The sequence below is a fragment of the Orcinus orca genome, chromosome 2 (assembly GCF_937001465.1).
Source record: "Orcinus orca chromosome 2, mOrcOrc1.1, whole genome shotgun sequence".
NCBI classification, from domain to species: domain Eukaryota; kingdom Metazoa; phylum Chordata; class Mammalia; order Artiodactyla; family Delphinidae; genus Orcinus; species Orcinus orca.
Window position 1 is genome coordinate 125,014,587 of NC_064560.1, and position 18,357 is coordinate 125,032,943.

The following is an 18,357-nucleotide window of genomic DNA, read 5'->3' on the forward strand; positions in this document are numbered from 1 at the left end:
CTCACTGAAGAGTGGTCCAAGAGCAAGACCAGTGTCCTGCTTCACATCAGAAACCTCCTCCTCTCTTCTCATTCTAACCACAATTTCACAAATGGACTTCCCTCGTGGTCCAGTGGTTAAGACTCTGTGCTTCCCCTGCGGGGGGCACGGGTTTCACATGCCGTGGGGTGCAGCCAAAAACAAAAAACAAACAAAAAAACCTAAGTAATGAAAGCTAGAGCCTTTTGCAGCTAACTCCCCCATCTACATAGTTCGGGCCCTTTGGCTGTCAGCTCTGCCTGGGATGGCACCAGCCCCTCTTGGACACTATGATTTGACTTTCTGCCACCTCTTTGGATTGGAGAAGTAAGAAGAGTAGGACAGTGTGCTATCTCTGGAGCCAGGGAAGGAGAAATGTTTAGGCCAGTTTTCAAGCCAGCCAATTCCTGCAGAAAGATGAAGGAAAATGAGAATGGCCTTAGATTGTTTGATTTGGTGAGAAGTAGGTCATGGTGACAATGAAGGAGGATGGTTTCAGTAGTGTGGTGGAGACAGAAGCCAAATTACAAGGGATATTGAATGTTTCTTACAATAGAGAAACTCAGACAAGAATGATTCAGTCATGGTGAAACCTTTATTTAAGGCTGTCTTTGCATACAAATCACAGAGCGTGTTCACAGAAGTTCACCCTAAAGACTCAATCCTCGTAGTTTCTCAGTGTTTCCGATTTCCTTCTTCCCTGTCTTCTTCAATCTTTCTTCTCTGTTCTCTTATATAGCCTACTTACCCCTCCTCATTTTCAACTACGTTCCTAAACAGAGATATAGAAGGAAACCTTAATAAAATAATGAAATCTCAAAACAATAAACAAAAACATGTCAAGTCTCTCCTGGCCGGGATGAAGAAAGATGCGAGGGAGGCTCCCTCATCTCACCCTTAGCAGCATGAGAATCTAAATCAGCAAGGGTAAGAGAAAATTGACCTGTACAAAGAAGTGGCCCTTCTTTGCCTGAAGCTGCTCAGGGGCCAGAAGTGGAAATACCAGACAGGAAAGACGTAGGGGAGTTGTGGAGGAAGAGAACATACAATTAGGTGAAAGCCACTGTCTTCAGGAAGGCTCCAGGGAAGAGAGTAGGCTGGCACAGCAGCAGAATTCTCTGAAGAGTCCCTGGAATACTGACTTCCCCTTTGCTATGGAGACACAGGGCACCACATGCCCCATTTGCTTCTTTCCTCTGACTGGAATGCCTCCCTCCTTCTCTGAAGGTGAGTTTCCAGGAAGCCTTCAAGATCCAGTTCAATCTACACCCATCTGATGATGCCTTCCTAACAGAAGTCTTCCCTGGACAGAGTTCCCTCCTCCATCCTCTGGGCTCTCATACCTTCAACTACGAGGCATGTGAGGTACGCGGCTCTCGGGAGAGGTATGAGGCAAGTGTCCATACCTCTAAGTCCACTGTCAAACTTGTATTTGCTTACAAGTCTGTGTGCTGGTCGGGAGCTCCCTGACCTTGGGATCCTTAGTGCCCCACATCGTACCCGGCACACAGTAGATAATTAATAACTGTGAGGGAGAAAGGAGAAAAGATAGAAGAGAGCAAAAAAAAGGGAAGGAAAAGCAGGGTGGAGGAAGAGAGAGAGGAAACATCTGACTCAACTTTCCCTGGCCAAGAAAAAGGGAAATGGATTCAAAAAACTCTGGAAGAAAGGGACAGAGGAAGGAACCACTTTTCTGGGCCTCCTCTGCCTTTTACTCTTTTCTCTGCCACTTCCTCTCACAACTTAGGACCTCACACCACACTGTACTGTTTTCTCTCCTGATCCCTCGATTCACCCCAAAGGGAAGGAAAGAAGCCAGCCAGGCTCCTGACTTCTCCCACCCCATGCCCTCAAATCCTGTTTCATCCCTTTGCCGCCATGGGCACCTCCCTCCTTCCCGTCTTCATCTTCCCCGCCTGCAGCACTCCCACCTCGTTGCCCTGGCATCTCGGGCCCCTGTGCTGTGCCGGGTCCAGACAGGAGAATTCTCCTCAGATTGAAAACCAAGGGGCTCTTAGGGGCAGCCTGTGGTGTATGGCTGAGGAAACGCTAGACTGGGTCTACAAGTTTACCTGAGAAAGAACCTTTTCAGGAGGGTTTGGGTGTCCCAGGGATTGGAGAGTAAAGAGAAGCAGCAATCGCAGTCCTTCCCCCACACTCCTCAGCTCTTTCACGGATGGCCTCTCCACGTTTTTCTCCTTCGTCCATTGATCAGAATATCATTTTCCCAACTGACCTCTCATGGCCCCTACACCTTGGCTATTGACGCTTCTTGACTGTCTGCCCAGCCAGATGCACTTTCCCCACCAAGAATCTAAACCTTGTATAGTTGCCCCTGGGTCTCCTCTCCTTCCCTAGGTATTCAGCTGCCTCTCCTTCCCCAACGCTCTTTCCCTAGGAATTCCAGAACCACCTTTTCCTCAACGCAGATCATACATACAAAAGCTGTGTGAGTTGTAAAGCACTGTGCTAGAATGAAACATGAGCATGAATAAAGCCTTCTCTTTATCCCTGCCCCCATGATTTCTATCCTCTCAAAATGTTTCTTATCCCTTCCTCACGCCATCCACCGCCACTCCCCCTTCACCCGGCAGGTTTAGTTTGGTGTCGTGTGGGAACCAAAGCTATTTGCTGCACGGTGGACAGTGTCAGGATGCAGGCAGGCATCTCAGCCCGAGGCCTCGGCAGAGTTCCCAGGCACAGCCATCGGCCCAGGCCAGGACAGAAGGCGTGGATAAGGTGGGAGGGGGCATAAGTACGGTGGCTGTAGCCCCCCAGCACCAGTAGCTCCCCCTGCAGCACAGCGCCTGCAGCCCCGACGTGGGGCGAGGGCAGGGGGCTCAGGTGAGTCCAGCTATCGGTCCTTGGTTCATAGGCCTCGAAGCTCAGCAGGTCCCCAGTCTCATCTAGCCCACCCGCTACATACAGCCGCCCACCCAGAGCAGCCATGACGTGGCCAGCCCGAGGTACCCCCATAGGGCTCAGAAGTGTCCCCGGCTTCTCAAGTTTGGGGTCATAGTGCAGCAATGAGGCCAGGTACTGGCCAGTCCCACTGCAGCCGCCGCTCACGTACAGCTGGCCCTCCAAAACAGCAGCTGCGTGGGCAAAGCGTGGTGCTGGAAGGGCAGGTGCCGGCCTGTGGGAGAACAGGGCACGTGATCAGGCAACAGTCATCTTCCGTTCTCCTCTTCCAAGACTCCTAGCCTCTCCCTGATGCCTGAAACACCCCCGTCCCTGCTCACCTCCAGATATTGAGCTTGGGGCTGTAAGTCTCCACAGAGCTGAGGGCGACACCACTGTCTCGTCCACCCAGGGCATAAAGCAGTCCATCCAGCACCACCAGGGGGAAAAAGCTCCGAGCCTGGCACAAAGGTGCCATCTCCTCCCAGTCCTCTTGCCTGGGGTCCCACCTGGACACAGTGGGACAAGAGATGGGAAGAGTGACCCTGGGAGTCTGCGGTTGGCTGGGCTGCCAACCTCCCGCAGCTGCCCACCTTGGGACCGGCCGCTCTCAGGGGGACATACCTGAGAGTCGAAGCCAGGGTGTTAGAGTGGCCGTAGAAATCCTGTCCGCCACACACGTAGAGCTCACTTCCTGCTAGGCTCGCAGCCCCGTGCCGAAAGCGCCCGGGGGCAGGCAGGGCAGGCAGCCGTCCCCACTCCACAGTTCGAACCAGTCCTACGCCGCAGCGAAAGGCCCGGGCCCACCACACTCCTCGGGACGGCTGTCTCGTGGCCATGTCTGATCTGAGCCCGTCCCCGCCAATCACTACTAGTGCCTGGTCAGGCTCCCTCCGCCTCTCTTGTCCTGGAACCTCAGCCTCCACCATCAGCTGACGCAGTAGGTCCGGGCTCAAGGGTGGAGGCAGCCTGGCCGCTCTTACCCTCCGCAGCTCCCTGGTGGACATACGGCCAAAGCGGACGCATCGAAGCAGGGCCTTGGCCTCTGACTCCTGGGTGTCAGGGTTGGCAGCTAGCCAACGCAGTGCAGCCGCAAAGGCCTCGAACTCCTCCTGCAAGTGTAGCTCATCGCTGTCCAGGAGCTCAGCCAGGCAGGCGACCGGTAAAGATGGGAAAGTGGAGCACAAAGCCACAGCAGGCAGGTGGGTGAGGAGGTAGTGACGGGCTTTGCTCCAGAGCCTCTCCAGCCCAGGGGCTTCAGCCATGGGGATCAGGGCCAGGCAACGGGCAGGGTTGAGGCCTTGTGCCAAGGCTCTCTGGCACAGAGCCAGGCAGGAAGAGCTCTGGTACCGCAGAGCAGCCTGGGTGGCTCTCAGCAGTCCTGGCCACCTTGCCCGCACAACCCCAGAGTAGGCAAAGGAGACAAGGAGTCGCAGGTCCTGGGCAGAGATGGTATGCAGAGACACCTCTGTGCCCTGGGATTCCCTCATCCCGCTCAGGAGCATGGCCCCAAAGAACTCACTGCCACAGGCGAGGGCTGCTCGGTGCACTGCAAGAGGGAGAAGCAGAGGGGGACCCAGAGTGTTGCAAACTGCAAGGCACTCCCCTGTCTTCACAGCCCCAACTTTGGGCCAACCACCCAAGAGCACGGGCCAAACTGCGGTATATGCACCAGAACCACGTGGGGTGCTTGTTACAGTGAAGGTTTCATGGACCCACCTCCAGAGATTCTGATTCAGTAGCTCTAGACAGAGACCCTAGGAATTTGTGTTTTAACATATTCAAGCACCCTGCATGATTCGCATGTTCGTGGCCTGAAGACACTTTGAAAAACATTGCTTTAGTCTTCTTGATGCAGGCCAATTAGAGAAAGGGTCTTGAGCAATCAAGTGAAGATGCTACAGAGAACATTTGCTAAGAGGGGGTACAAGATAAACTGCAAAGACCGGTGTGCAACTTACATAGGTCTTTCTATATTGTGCACAGAATAAAGTTCTTTTCTCTACAATTATAAGAGCCACTGACATCAGCCATTCTGCTAGTCAGATTTTACTCAGAAAGTGGTACCACACTCAGGAATGGTTGTGAGCCACACTCATCTAACTGCCATCTCCTCTTACCCAAGATTTAGTGCTTGTAAATGGGAAGCCTTCAAAATCACCTGCTTCAATTGCTCCTTTTAAGATATGGAAACTGAGTCCTAGTGAAAGGCAGTGATTCATTTTCTATCTCCATGCAGGGGCTGTCTGGGCAGATCACTGTAACTGATGTCAGGCTGCAGTGAGCATACTTGTGTATCAGTTCCTTGCTTATCTGCATGGCCCTTGTGACTCTGAAAATATCCTATTCAAAAATGCTATTAAATAACTAGACCTGGGCTTCCCTGGTGGCGCAGTGGTTAAGAGTCCGCCTGCTAATGCAGGGGACACGGGTTCGTGCCCTGGTCCGGGAGGATCCTGCATGCCGCGGAGCGGTTGGGCCCGTGGGCCATGGCCGCTGGGCCTGCGCGTCCGGAGCCTGTGCTCCGCAGCGGGAGAGGCCACAGCGGTGAGGGGCCCGCGTACCGCAAAAAAAATAAAATAAAATAACTAGACCTTATATGCTCCCTAATGTAACTCAATTTGAGGCAGTTGGCATCAAGTATGGAGTATCCTTACCAAAATATTTAACCGAAATCTAATCAAACCTTCAGATCTAAATTCAAGTTTATAGGAAATTGAGAGGCTGAAAGAATGAGTTAAACAAAACCATGAGGGAAAATGCTTACAAATCTAGAACATGGAGCACTCTATAGGACAACTAATCTTGTTTCTTCAATAAGTCATAAAAAAGGGAGAGAGGACTGTACGAGAGTAAAGGAAGCTTAAGAGACATATATCTGAGTTCAGTGCAAACCTTGATTGGCTCCTGGGTTGAACAGAGCAGCTCTAAAAGACACATTTTTGGACAAGTGGGAAAATTTCAATGTGGACTATGCGATATTAAGAAATCATTGTTAATTTTGTTAGATGTGATAAATTGTGGTTACATGAGAAAATGTCCTCTTTTAGAGAGACACATACCCAAGTATTTGTGAGTGAAATGTCTGAGATTTACTTTAAACTTCAGCAAAAAATAAATAAAGAAATGAAACAAATATAGTAAAATGTTAATTGTTAAGTCTGGGTGATGGGTGTTTGAGTGTTCATCTTAATATTCTCTTTTCTTTGCTATGTTTGAAATGCTTCATAACAGAAAAGAGAGGAGGACTTCCCTGGTGGCACAGTAGTTAATAATCCACCTGCCAATGCAGGAGACATGGGTTCGATCCCTGGTCCAGGAAGATCCCACATGCCACGGAGCAGCTAAGCCCATTCACCACAACTACTGAGCCCGCATGCCACAACTACTGAAGCCCGTGCACCTAGAGCCCGTGCTCCACAACACGAGAAGCCACCGCAATGAGAAGCCCCCGCACCGCAACAAAGAGTAGCCCCACCCGCTGCAACTAGAGGAAGCCTGCGCACAGCAACGAAGACCCAACACAGCCAAACATAAATTAATTGATTAATTATTTTAAAAAAAAGAGGGGAAATACTTCTAGAAGTCCTCTCAGGCAGGTCACACAGACCCAAGCTCCCAGTGAGGCTTATGAACCTCAGGCTGCTTTGATCAGTTGCAGCATGTTCACCTCTCTCAAAGGGCAGGTGATATCGGCGTGGCTTTCCACTGTCTTTTTGAGCAGTAGGTAGTAGCTTGGTGCTTCCCAAGCAGTAAACATTAGTGACAGCTTCCATATTGCCTGAGAAAATCTGCATTCCGTAAAGCAGGTAAGCCATCTCATTTTCCATACCATCAATCAGACTATAGCTCAGAGCCCCTGACAAAGGATTCACAACCACTTGTATTTTGTGCCCCTTCTCACTCATCATTATTCCTTAGAATTTTAAGTGACAGGTTTCCACCACTAAGTTGGAATGTTTCTTAAAGGAAGTGAAAGCAGTGATATTGAATACAAGGATGTTTAAATTCCAAACCCTCGTGAGAATTTTATAACTATGAAATTTTAAATTCCCCCTGCATCTAGTGCTATTGGAAATGATAACAAACACTTCAGAAGTCTGTTATGGACTGAGTGTTTGTGTTCCCCGCCCCCACCAAATTCATATGTTGAAGCCCTGATCTCCAACGTGATAGTATCTGTAGGTGGGGCCTTTGGGAGGTAATTATGTATGAGAGTAGAAACCCTCATGAATGGGATTAGTGCCCTTATAAGAGGAGACATGAGAGAGATGATCTCCCTCTCTCTCTGCTGTGTGAAGATACAGTGAGAAGGTGGTCATCTACAAACCAGAAAGAGGGCCCTAACCAGAACCTGACCTTGCTGACACCCTGATGCAGCCTCCAGAGCCATGAGAAATAAATTTCTATTGTTAAACCACCCAGTCTGTGGTATTTTTGTTATAGCAGCCCAAGCTAAGATAGGATCCTTTTCCTTTGGGGAGTCCCAGAAGCACTTTGGGTGCCAGTCATTCCTCCAATGAGCAGTAGCTATGTGACTTTGGACTTGTCTTAAAGACTGATTTCCTTATCAATAAAGTGTAAGAGCTGAACTAGATAATATCTAAACAAATCCCTTTTAATGTTAAACTTTTATGTGTCTGCACTCTGACTCCATTTGCCAGGTGCTATGTGTCTTTGACTTGACTGCATAGGACGCAATGCATGGCCTAGTGACAGCAGACTGGGTTAGTGGATGTGGGCCTGTATCCTTGTTTTCACCTGTTAACATCTCTGAATTTAATATTCTTTATCTGCACCCAGGGATAATGATATCTAACTCACTAGTTTTCAGTGAGATGAAAAGAGATGGCATGTGTAAAAGAAATGCCTGGTACCCAGTACCTCACTAAATGTTAGTAGAATCTGAATGAATCTCAACTTATTCAACCCTCTTCAGCTTTCCTGGTGATGAGCAGAGTTAACTTCAAAGTGCCATGAACTGGTAGCCTTAAGATTCTGGTCAAACAGTACCAGACCTTGCTCACTAGCTGTAGGGTCCATGTCTGCCATGGTGTCAAGCTTACTTAGGGGAAAGGACACACTGAATTTTTCCACTGTGTTCCTCTGGCTTTTCCTGTGTCCTAAATAGAAGATGCCAAGAAGGGCCTTTGGTTAATCTTTGTTTGAGTCAATCACCTCCTGCTTGTTCTACTGGCATGGACTATATACCCTTAGCTCCAGCCAGCTGACTGTAAATTTCTTGTTTCTGGGCACAGGGAAAGCCACAGCATAAATCTGTCAGTGCTCTTAAGAAAACAACTCAACTGCGCATGCTCCATTCTCAGTGGGTCAGGAGAGGTGCCAAAGGTCACCCTGGGGAAATTCTGACCGCAGCAGGGATCAAAACCACTATGGTAGGGACCGAACCACCCGCTGCTTGCACACACCATTTCAGGTGGCATATGCGCCTGCATTAATGTAATGCCCCACAGACCCTCACCCCGCAGCCGGCAGCCGTCTGCCTCCAGCTCCAGGTCACACCCGATGCCTTCTTGGTACAGGAGCTCCATGGTGCGCAGGTTCTCTCTCAGTTCCTCTGCCTGGCTGGGCTGCTTTTCATCTTCCCGGGTGCTTCCAGCCCCCTCGCGTCCCCACTGGGCCGCAGCCTTCAACCGGGGTGCGCCCAGGGCTTCAGCCGCGACCAGCACATCCTCCCGTGGGGCAGGTCCCAGCACCCCCTCATAGGCAAAGGTCAGCATGGCCTCCCAGGCCGCGGGGGTTACATCCAGGCTGAGGGGGCATTGCAGACCTCTGCTGCCCAGCAACCTGCCTCTGAAGAGGCTGCTGACTGCGGCCAAGATCACCCGATGCACCCCGTATACTCGCCCCCCGACTGACACGTCTTCATCCAGCAACAACCTCTGCTCTCGCAGCCGCTGTGCCTCCGCGAAAAACTGGCTGGGATGCGCCTCACTGCGCAGCTCCTCGGGCTCCTCTGCGTATTCTCCGTCCTCATCCTCTTCCTCCTCCTCTTCTTTCTCTAGGGACAAGGCTGGAGAGGGAAGGCTCCCCGGGGCCATGGGCCTGGGGCCAGGCTCTTCCAGAGGAAAGGGGGGCAAACCAGGATCCTGGTCTGGGGACGGAGGCCAGGAGGGGGTTCTCCTGGTGGGCAAAGGGAGGCCAAGGCCGTCCTTCTGGACTGGAAGAGAAACTTGTTCAGGGTCTGAGGGATGATGTGCCGAGTCCGAGACGCTCATGGCCCAAGCTCACTGGATTGCTGCAGGTAAGCAGAGGAAAGAGAAGAGAGGGTAAGAGCCGGGCCCACAGAGGCCAGAGGAAGCCCTGCCTCCAGTCCGGCGACATGTCAGTCCCTCTTCCTACTTCAACCCCCTCCCCCCATCCCAGGGCTCGAGCGTGTAGGCCACACCGCGCGACTCTGAGGTTCCCCAGGTGCAGCAAAGCACGCAAGATCTGTGTAAACATCCAGTACCCGGAACTGTACCCTGCCCGTCTTGCCCCCATGCCAGTAGTCACCCTCCTAAGACACCAGCGTTCCGCTTGCCCTCTCACTTGAGCCTGCTCTACTCCTGACAGTGTGGCAGAGGGAACGCGCCCCCGGGGCCCCGTCCCTGACCGAACCCAGCTAATTATAGGCAGTGCTGGCAGGCTGGGGGCTGGTCTCCAGGTGCCCAAACTCTGACACCCAATCCCCTGGGCCTGACCTGAGATGACCTCCTCTCCCCTTCCACTTGTAGGTCATGCCCTGGTGCTGAGCGAGGCAAATTCAGAAGCCAAGTAGGATGTGGGGATCTGGTGGAGTGAGCCAGGCCAGAAAGGCTTCCTTCACTGGACTGGGCTGGAGGGGGTGCGTGAAGAAAGTCTGGACTCTGCACACCTGCAGGAAAGTGGGGAGAAAGAGTGAAGCGTGTGTTTGGGGTCAGTCCTGGCCTTTGTTGATTTTTCTGTGCATGATAAAGCTGGGACCCTGGAGCGAACAATCCTGACGTGAAACTCAAATATAACCCATCCATCTGGTCCAACAAGGGCAGAGGAGTGTGGGAGGTGAAGGGGCATGGGTCAGGGCTACCGACCATGGGTGACCCACCCGTAGCGAGGGGTTTCCTCCCTGTGCCAACGTGGAGTTGGTGGTGAGAGAGCCAAACCCAACCCTCGGGCTGCACTCCTCCAAATGGGTAAACAGAGAGGCAGCCCATGGTTGTCCTGGCTTGTGAAATGGGCAATAGTGACCAGCCTCTGTGTGGATCCTCTTATGGCCTCCCCTTTGCACGACAAGGTGGCCAACACCTTGGGCCCCCACCAGGAAGAGGAGGAACCGCTATCTGGCAGAGACAAACCCCAGGTCAGCCTCTGCCCTCCCTCTGCCAACAAGGACAAGGACACTGGACGCTGATCTGCGTTCTCTGCCAACCCCACGGTCCTGGGACAGCTCCACCACAGCCATGTGTCTCTGGAGGCTCTGCTCGGCTCCACCATGGCAGGACCCATACCCCACAGCGAATCCCCGAAGGTTGGATGAAACCTGCTCTTCTGTGCAATCATCCACCCTCCATTAAATGCGTTATGACTGACCTCCCCCCACAGCACCTCCAGGTCTGTTGGCCATCCTTCTTGTTGCTGACCTGCTGACTGGGGCAGGGTCTTGGCATCTCAGCCAGGGGACAGTATTACTTCCACCTCTGCTTAGGCGCCCCATGTGGAGCCACACTCCCCAAAAATGATGTGGAGAATTCGGGGGCCAGGCCTGGCAAGGCCCCATTTGCTTTATCTGGGTCATGGGAGTCATGGTAACGGATTGGTGCTTAGGGTTCCCAAAGGTTCGGGATGGAAGCAGGGAAAGAGAACTTCGCTCCAGAGGACAGTCTCAAGGGTCCCTCTGAGGGTGAGAGGAAAGGGCTGAGGGTGACCTTGACTCCTCCCTCCCTGATGATCAGGGGCATCATCCTCTACCTGCAGCTGCCTTGGATCACTGCTCAGGCTGGCATAGGTGTGGGCTCAGCACTCTGCTAGACAGTAGGAAGGGATTTGGGCCTCGGCCTCAGTGAATTAAAGGAGCCCCATTCCCATCCCACTGCAGGGCTCAGATCGCTCGTTACCTTGCTCTCGGCTTCAGTCACTACTATCACCAGCCTGTCTATCTCAGCCATCTCCACCAATGGCAAAGTCAAGGCTGGTGAGTCTGTTGTGACTCCATGACCTCTTAGGGGCCCCCGGTCCTGTTGGGAGTTGGTGAGACCGATTGACTCTTCTTTCCTCTCCTCTCAGGTGGTACCTACTTCCTTGTCTTGCACAGCCTGGGTCTGGAGCTTGGCAGTTCCACTGGAATCATATTTGCTTTCTCCTATGCAGTAGCTATGGCTGTGCATACAGTGGGCTTCACAGAGACCCTTTTGGACCTGTTCCGGGTGATGCCCATTCCCTTCCTTCATGCATCCTTTTCTCAAGTCAGCTGACCACCCAGCTTGCATTTTCGTGGCTCCAGCCTGGGCAAGTCATTTTAAGAATCAGATGGACCAATTAAAAATCTCTGACTGGGCTTCCCTGGTGGTGCAGTGGTTGAGAGTCCGCCTGCCGATGCAGGGGACACGGGTTCGTGCCCCGGTCCGGGAAGATCCCACATGCCACTGAGAGGCTGGGCCCATGAGCCATGGCCGCTGAGCCTGCGCGTCCGGAGCCTATGCTCCGCAATGGGAGAGGCCACAACAGTGAGAGGCCCGTGTACCGCAAAAAAAAAAAAATCTCTGTGACCCCCTACCTCTGTGTTCTGCCCTTCCAGGAGCATGGGGTGCAGCTACCAAACATGGATCTTGAAAATGAATTTCGGGTGGTGGGCCTGGTGACCGTGACTATCCTTGTAGCCGTTGGCACTGGCAGGCGTGGAGTGGGAGTCCAAGGCAGGCGAGGGGGAATTGAGCTGGGGGTGAAAAGACTAAGGGGATGGCAGTGAGAGCTGGACAGATCAGGAAGGGGCGGAATGTGGGGAGATGTGGGATTGTGTGCGTGGGTAGTTGACAAAGCAGATTTCCAGGGACCCAGACCTGAAGCTAGCCGGTTCTGCTGGGAGAGACTCCACATGCCAGTTTTTGAAGGGGAAAGTAAGGAGGACTCCTTCTGAGGATCTGTTGGGATGAGCACTAGACATGACTACCAGATGAGAAATGCCCTGCTTCCTGCTCCCAGTATTTACAATGTTGATATTCACCCCTCTGGCATGGGAAGGGATGCTTTGTAGTTTGAGGCAAGAAGGAAAAGGACACCCATTTAGCCACATTCCTTTATGGGAGGAGGTTGGTAGGAAACAGAACGAGAGGACTGGAGAGAAGAGTGAAGATGAGACAAGGAAAGTGAGGAGGAGAACTACCTCCCTTCCACTCACCTCTCTGTCTCTGTTCCTTCTTCCCTCCCTCTTTCTCCCTCTCTCTGTGGAGAGGGGTGGCGTCACCCAAGGTATTACAGGCCCAGATTATCTTCTTCTTCCTGATCTTCCTTTCTCTTACCAACTACCTGCTGGGGACTTCCTCCCCACAAACCCCAGCCAACAAGCCACTGGCTTCTTTGGGTACCAAGGTGAGACAGTGGGAAACTGACTGAGAAATCTGTCCTCCTCAGAAAAGAACCCTCAACTTCTGATTCTGTCTGTCAATCACAAGTTGGCCATCAGACCACTCAGAGCCCTGTTAAGTCCCTGGGCCAAAAATCCCTTATGCTTCCCAGCCTAACCTAAGTCACTGACACTAAACTGGGTAGAGGGGTAATAATTTGGGCTGAACAGAGGAAGGCAGGAGGTGCTCCTCAAAACCTCATCTTTTCTCTCTGTTCCTTTCTGTAGAAAGCATTTTCTTCCATAATATTGTCCCGCAGTGGTGGGCACGGTCCAGAGGGCAGTTTCCTTGGTATGTTTTCCATCTTCTTCTCCTCAGCCACTGGGGTACTCACCAGGACCAGTATCTCTAGGGACCTCAAGGTGACACGGATGTCCAGGCTTGGAGCACTCTATCACCCCTCTTCCCTCTCCACTGATGGTTCAACTTCTGTTCCCAGGACCCTGCTGCAGCTGTCCCCCAAAGGAACCATCCTTGCCATCACGTGGACCATACTTTGCTACCTGGGCATCTCTGCCACAGTTGGTAAGGCCCTCCACTCCTGCCTTCAGTGCAGAATGACCTGGAACCCTGGTTTCCGCTTCTCTGAGGGGCTAGGTGATGAAATGAGCCAGAGGCATTCATCAATTACATTAAAAGTAGCTTATATGCAGGTAGGCCCCCATCCCCTCCTTCACCAGTTCTCTCCATCCCTCGTTTCATTAATGAATTGTATAGTGCCCTTTGATTATCAGATTTGGTTGTCCCCCCCAACCCCACGCACACACACTTCCATTACCCGCTTTGGCACTGGTGGTACCTAGACAGTCCTACTGCTTTGGGTTGGGGTTCTCTTCCCATGAAGGAGTGTTTGTGTCCTAAATCTCATTTCCAGGCTCCTGTATGATTTGAGATGTTTTAGGACATAGGACCGACCTGGGTGTGCAGAGTGGGAGCTGCCTAGGGTCAGAGTGCCAGTATGGCTAGTACTTCGGCAGATGTTGAGAGCCAGGGTCTTGCCTCTATGGGCTCTCTGATTACTACCAGGTGAGTGAACCAGAGGGGAAGGTTAGAGAGATAAAGCCCACTGCGCGGCATAGAGTAGATGCTCAAAAAACAGTAATGACTTAAGTGGATTCATGTAGGAGGAGCCGAAATCTGATGGAAGAGGAGTTTCTGTGGCAGGGGTGGTGCTGGCTGTGGGGAGACAGTGGCTAATGTCTACCCACATCTGAACAGGTTTATGGTTACCAGTTTGAAAGAAATGCCAGCTGGGCAGCAAAACAGAAAAACTGAAGAGTGAAGAAGCCCTATTATCCCTAAATCCCCAAGGACAGAAATTTCAGAGGATGACATACTTTCTGTTCCCTTCTGTATCTGGGGTTTCCTTTCTCTGTAGCCAAAAGGCTTTTGAAGACTTGGTGGTCTTACAGCAGGTGCAGAAGCCACCACCAAAGGAGAACTTGGCATCTACCTCTCTCAACACTCCTGCTCCCTCAGGCTACATCCCTGAGCAGGACCTGAAGACAAACCAAAAGCAGGTAGTTATACAGGAACAGGGCTGTTAAAGTGGGGGCAGTCGTCCCAGAGTACAAACTGACAATGGCGCTCACCTTGTCCCTGCTCACTTTTCCTAACCATGCAGTCAGAGTGGCACATGTGCCTTCATAAAGTCTTATGGCAATATTCATGCCTTCATGAAGTCCTACGGCTGCCCTCACAGTCATGAATCTGGGAAGATTTCAAACTGCAGGGGCATAGAGCTCAGGGGTAGGACTAGTCCAATGGCTAGAGAAGCTGAGGAACAGGTTCCATTTCGTACATAACAGGAGCCTACCTGTGATCCCTCAGTCAGCCTGCCCTGGGGCCCTATACATGACCTGGCTGGAGATGCTGTCTAGGGGCCTGACATCCCCCATTGCCTTCATTTGTTGAAATCAGCAGTACACACTCACCCTATACTGTCAGTGAGACTCAGGAGGAAAGACAGCTAGGAAGAGGAGTCCATAATTTAGGACTCAAGGAGCCAAGATTTTAATCTCCCGGCTCCACAAACTTTTTTGAGTCCACCCTTGGGTAGCCCAAAGCTTTGGACACACAAGGATTTTACAACAGCCCAAGGCTTCCTAGGGAGAGAACTCCCCGACTACGCAATACGAACTGCGGCTGCAGTGCCAAAGAAGGTCCTTCCTCCACAATCCATTCCACCCCATAACATTAATAAAAACTTACAAATAAATACCTGAGGCTGTGTAATAACATACTTGAAAACTCCCGAAGCCTAGAAAAACAGATTATTCCTGTTCTCAAATATATTCAACAAGAATTTATCTTCTATCTTCCATCTCGAAGTTTCTACTTTAAACCTCCACGCCTTAATGCATTTCAACCCATTTATGTGTCTATCCTTTGTAAATGAAAAAAAAGTATTTATCATCACTTTCTACTTAGTAAGTAATCAGAAACTTCCTCTTTTCCCAAGCTCATGTAATCCTAATTTTTAAAATCTTTTAGCTCAAGTCTTACCTTATAGTCCTTTGATTATTTCTTTGGTTTAGTTCCTCATCAGCTTATATATTCATTCAGCAAATACTAACTGAATGTCCACTATGTGCCAGACCTTTTTTAAGTACTGGGAGATGATATGCCAATGAATAAAACAAGCTACACCTCCCCTCAGGGAGTTTATATTCCAACAAGAAGAGATAAACAATGAACATAATAAAAACAACTATTAGATTACAAGGTGCTAAGTGCTACGAAGAGAAATAAAACAGGGGAGTAGGCTAGAAAGCGCTAGAGGAGTACAATTTTAAGTAGGGTTGTCAGGAAGCCCTCACGAAAAAAAGTTGAGCAGACTTAAAGACTATATCTCCAGAAAGAGCTTCCCAGGCAGAGGGAGCAACAAGTCTAAAGGCCTTGAGGGGCAGCACACCTTCAGTGCTTAAGGAAGAACAAAAGGCCGATGTTGCTGGAGCAGAGTGAACAAGGAGATAAGTAGCAGGAAGTGAGGTCAAAGCATTACTTGAGGAAGGGTGGGGCAGGTTATGGAGGCTTTTACAGGCCTTTAAGGGGCTCTGGGTTTTATTCTGAGGTAGGAAAACACAGAGGGTTTTGAGAAGAGTGACATAATCTGGCTTCCGTGTTAACACTATTCACTCTGGCTGCTGTGTTGAGAATTGACTGTAAGGGGGAAATGGTGGAAGCAGGTAGACCAGCTACGGCAATAATTTTGGACAGCAGTCCCCACCATTTTGGCATCAGGAACCAGTTTCGTGGAAGACAATTTTTCCAGGCTGTAATGCAAGCGATGGTTCAGGTGGTAACGCGAGCGATGGGGGCAGGGTGTGGGGGTGGGGGTGTGGGGGGGGGTGGAGCAGCAGATGAAGCTTCGCTCCCTCACTCGCCCACCCCGCCCTCCCGCCACTGCTCACCTCCTGCTGTGAAGCCCGGTTCCTAATAGGCCGCTGACAGACCGGTACCAGTCCATGGCCCAGGGATTGGGGACCCCTGATCTTGGAGGCAGAAAATTCTGGCTTGGGCTAGGGTGGCAGCAGAGAAGTGACCAATTGGATTCTGGATGTATTCTGAAGGTAAAGTCAACGTGATTTGATGAATTGGAGGAGATGAAAAAGAGGGGCCAAAGATAATACCAAGACACTTTAACATGAACAACTAGAAGGATGGAGTTGTCATTACTTGAAATAGGAAAGACTGCAGCAGTAAGCTGGGGAGAAAGTAAGTTCAGTTTCGTATATGTTAAATTTGAGATGCCTATTAAGCATCCGAGTCGAGATGCCAAGAGCAGCTAGGTATTCAGAAGTCCTGATTGGAGCTAAAAATATGGGAAGTCATCCACACTGAAATGGCTCTAATGTGTAACACTGGCTGAAATCACTCCAGGTATGTATGTAAACAGAAAAGCAGTCCAGACTGAACTCTAGAGCACTACGGAGATGAGGAGAAACCAGCAGACTAAGAAAGAGTACTTGGTAAACTAGGAGGCAAACCAGAGAACATGTCCTAAGGCCAAGTAAAGACAATGTTTCAAAGAGGGGGTGTCAAATGCTGCTGATAGCCTGTGCAAGATAAAGCAGAAGATGCCATTAGACTTAGGTTTGTGCAAGTCCTTGGTGACCACAATGAGAACAGTCGTGCTGCAGTGGACTGAATAGGGAATTGGTGGAAAGTGGAAAAGACTCTTTTAAGATGTTCTGCTATAAAACAGAGCAGAGTAAACAAACTACAAGGATACACTGTACAGCACAAGAAATACAGTGAATATTTTATAACTTTAAGTGGAGTATAACCTATAAGAATACTTACTAAATCACTATGCTGTACATCTGAAACTAATATTGTAAGTCAACATAATTCAACTTAAAAACTTAGTAATAAAATGTTTTTAAAAAATTGACCAGGAAAATTGGAAGCAACTGGAAGGGGAAATGGGGTCAAGAGAGGTTTATGTCTTTGTAAGATAAGAAAAATGACAGCATATTTGTGTGCCAACAGGATATTCCAGGAGAGAAAGGGGAATACTGACGCTACAGAAAAGGAGGGAGAACTGTTGAAAGATGTCCTTGAAAGCCAAATGATGGGACTGGCTGGACAGGAGCCTGGACAGTTTGTTTAGAGCAGCATCTCTCAACCTTGACGCCAATGACATTTAAGCCCAGACAGTTCTGTTGTGGAGGGCTGTTCTGTGCATTGTAGGCTATTTTGCAGCATCTCTGGCCTCTACCCAGCCAGATCACATTTGTGATCAACCAAATGTCCTCTGGGAGCAAACTCAGTCCCAGTTGAGAATCCCTGGTATACAATAACAAGAGAGAAAGCAGAGCTTACAGGTATAAATGCTGGAAGGTATGTAGGTATAGTGGTAGGAGCTTGTGAACCTTTTCTGATTGTTTCTATTTTCTACCAAAGTAACACTGAGAATGAGGGATGTTGGAGATTTAAGAGATCAGAAGCAAGGGCAAGTGGAGAATTCCCTGGCGGAGTGGTTAGGACTCCAATCCCGCAAGCCATGCAGCATGGCCAAAAAAAAGGAAGGGCAAGTAAAAGGACCAGGGGATATTGCTAGTAGCATAAAGGACTCACTCAAGTTTTATGGTAATGAATTTAAAGACAAGTTTCTTCCCAGCCCTTTCAGCTGCATGGATCTAGGAGTAAAGTTGGTGAAGAGTTGAGTGTGACAAAAGCCAGAGAAGCAAGGGAGGTAAGCCCTTAACAAAGGGCTCATGACTGGAATTTAGTGGGAGGAGGGAAGTGAAGGCATGTGGAATAAACTGGAAAGATAGGAAGTAATGGTGGGAGGGTGGGATGTTTGAGATTGAGATATGGAGTAGTGGTAGGTCTAGAATATGACCAAGGGAATGAGTAGCTGAAGTGGGGGTGGAGGACAAGATCACTGGAGGAGCAAAGAACTGAGACCAGTGTGTTAGAAAGATTATCTACATGGATATTTAAATCACCAAGATTTATGACAGGTACTGACTTGTGTTTCAAAGCTGAGGTATGTTAGAGATGAGAGAGAATAGTCTTAAAAATAGTATGAGGAAGGGACTCGCCTGGCGGTCCAGTGGTTAAGACTCCATGCTCCCAGTGCAGGGGACCGGGGTTCGATCCCTCGTCAGGGAACTAGATCCCACATGCCGCAACTAAGAGTTCGCATGCCACAACTAAAGATCCTGCATGCCGCAAAGAAGACCCAGCACAGCCAAATAAATAAATATTAAAAAATATACAGTATAAGCAAAAATGCGGACACCTGTACTGCCTCCAGGCCCAGTGGTACAATGGGTGTGAGAGAAACCACCACCACTACTAAAAGAAGCAGAGTCCTCAGGAGAAA

General features: G+C 50.1%; 1 protein-coding gene and 1 long non-coding RNA gene across 2 annotated transcripts in view; one reads left to right on the forward strand and one right to left on the reverse strand.

Annotated features, from left to right (window-relative positions):
• The window catches only part of LOC125963408 (uncharacterized), a 500,580-nt gene that overhangs the window by 451,476 nt on the left and 30,747 nt on the right, over positions 1-18,357 (forward strand). The gene's annotated exons all lie outside the window — the stretch shown is intronic.
• KLHL33 (kelch like family member 33) lies at positions 595-9,763 on the reverse strand. The gene is made up of 5 exons (XM_033435898.2): positions 9,624-9,763; positions 8,402-9,178; positions 3,544-4,468; positions 3,261-3,428; positions 595-3,154 (listed from the first exon to the last, which is right to left on the reverse strand). Exons 2-5 carry the CDS (start codon positions 9,156-9,158, stop codon positions 2,602-2,604), a joined length of 2,403 nt encoding a protein of 800 aa, XP_033291789.2. The 5' UTR covers positions 9,159-9,178; positions 9,624-9,763; the 3' UTR covers positions 595-2,601.

Coding starts and splice junctions, on each gene's coding strand:
- KLHL33 (XM_033435898.2), bottom strand. CDS start 9,158: ATGAGCGTCTCGGACTCGGCACATCATCCCTCAGACCCTGAACAAGTT. Junction 4,469..8,401: donor AGACGGCTGCCGGCTGCGGG/GTGAGGGTCTGT, acceptor TCCCTCTTGCAG/TGCACCGAGCAGCCCTCGCC. Junction 3,429..3,543: donor ACCCTGGCTTCGACTCTCAG/GTATGTCCCCCT, acceptor CACTGTGTCCAG/GTGGGACCCCAGGCAAGAGG.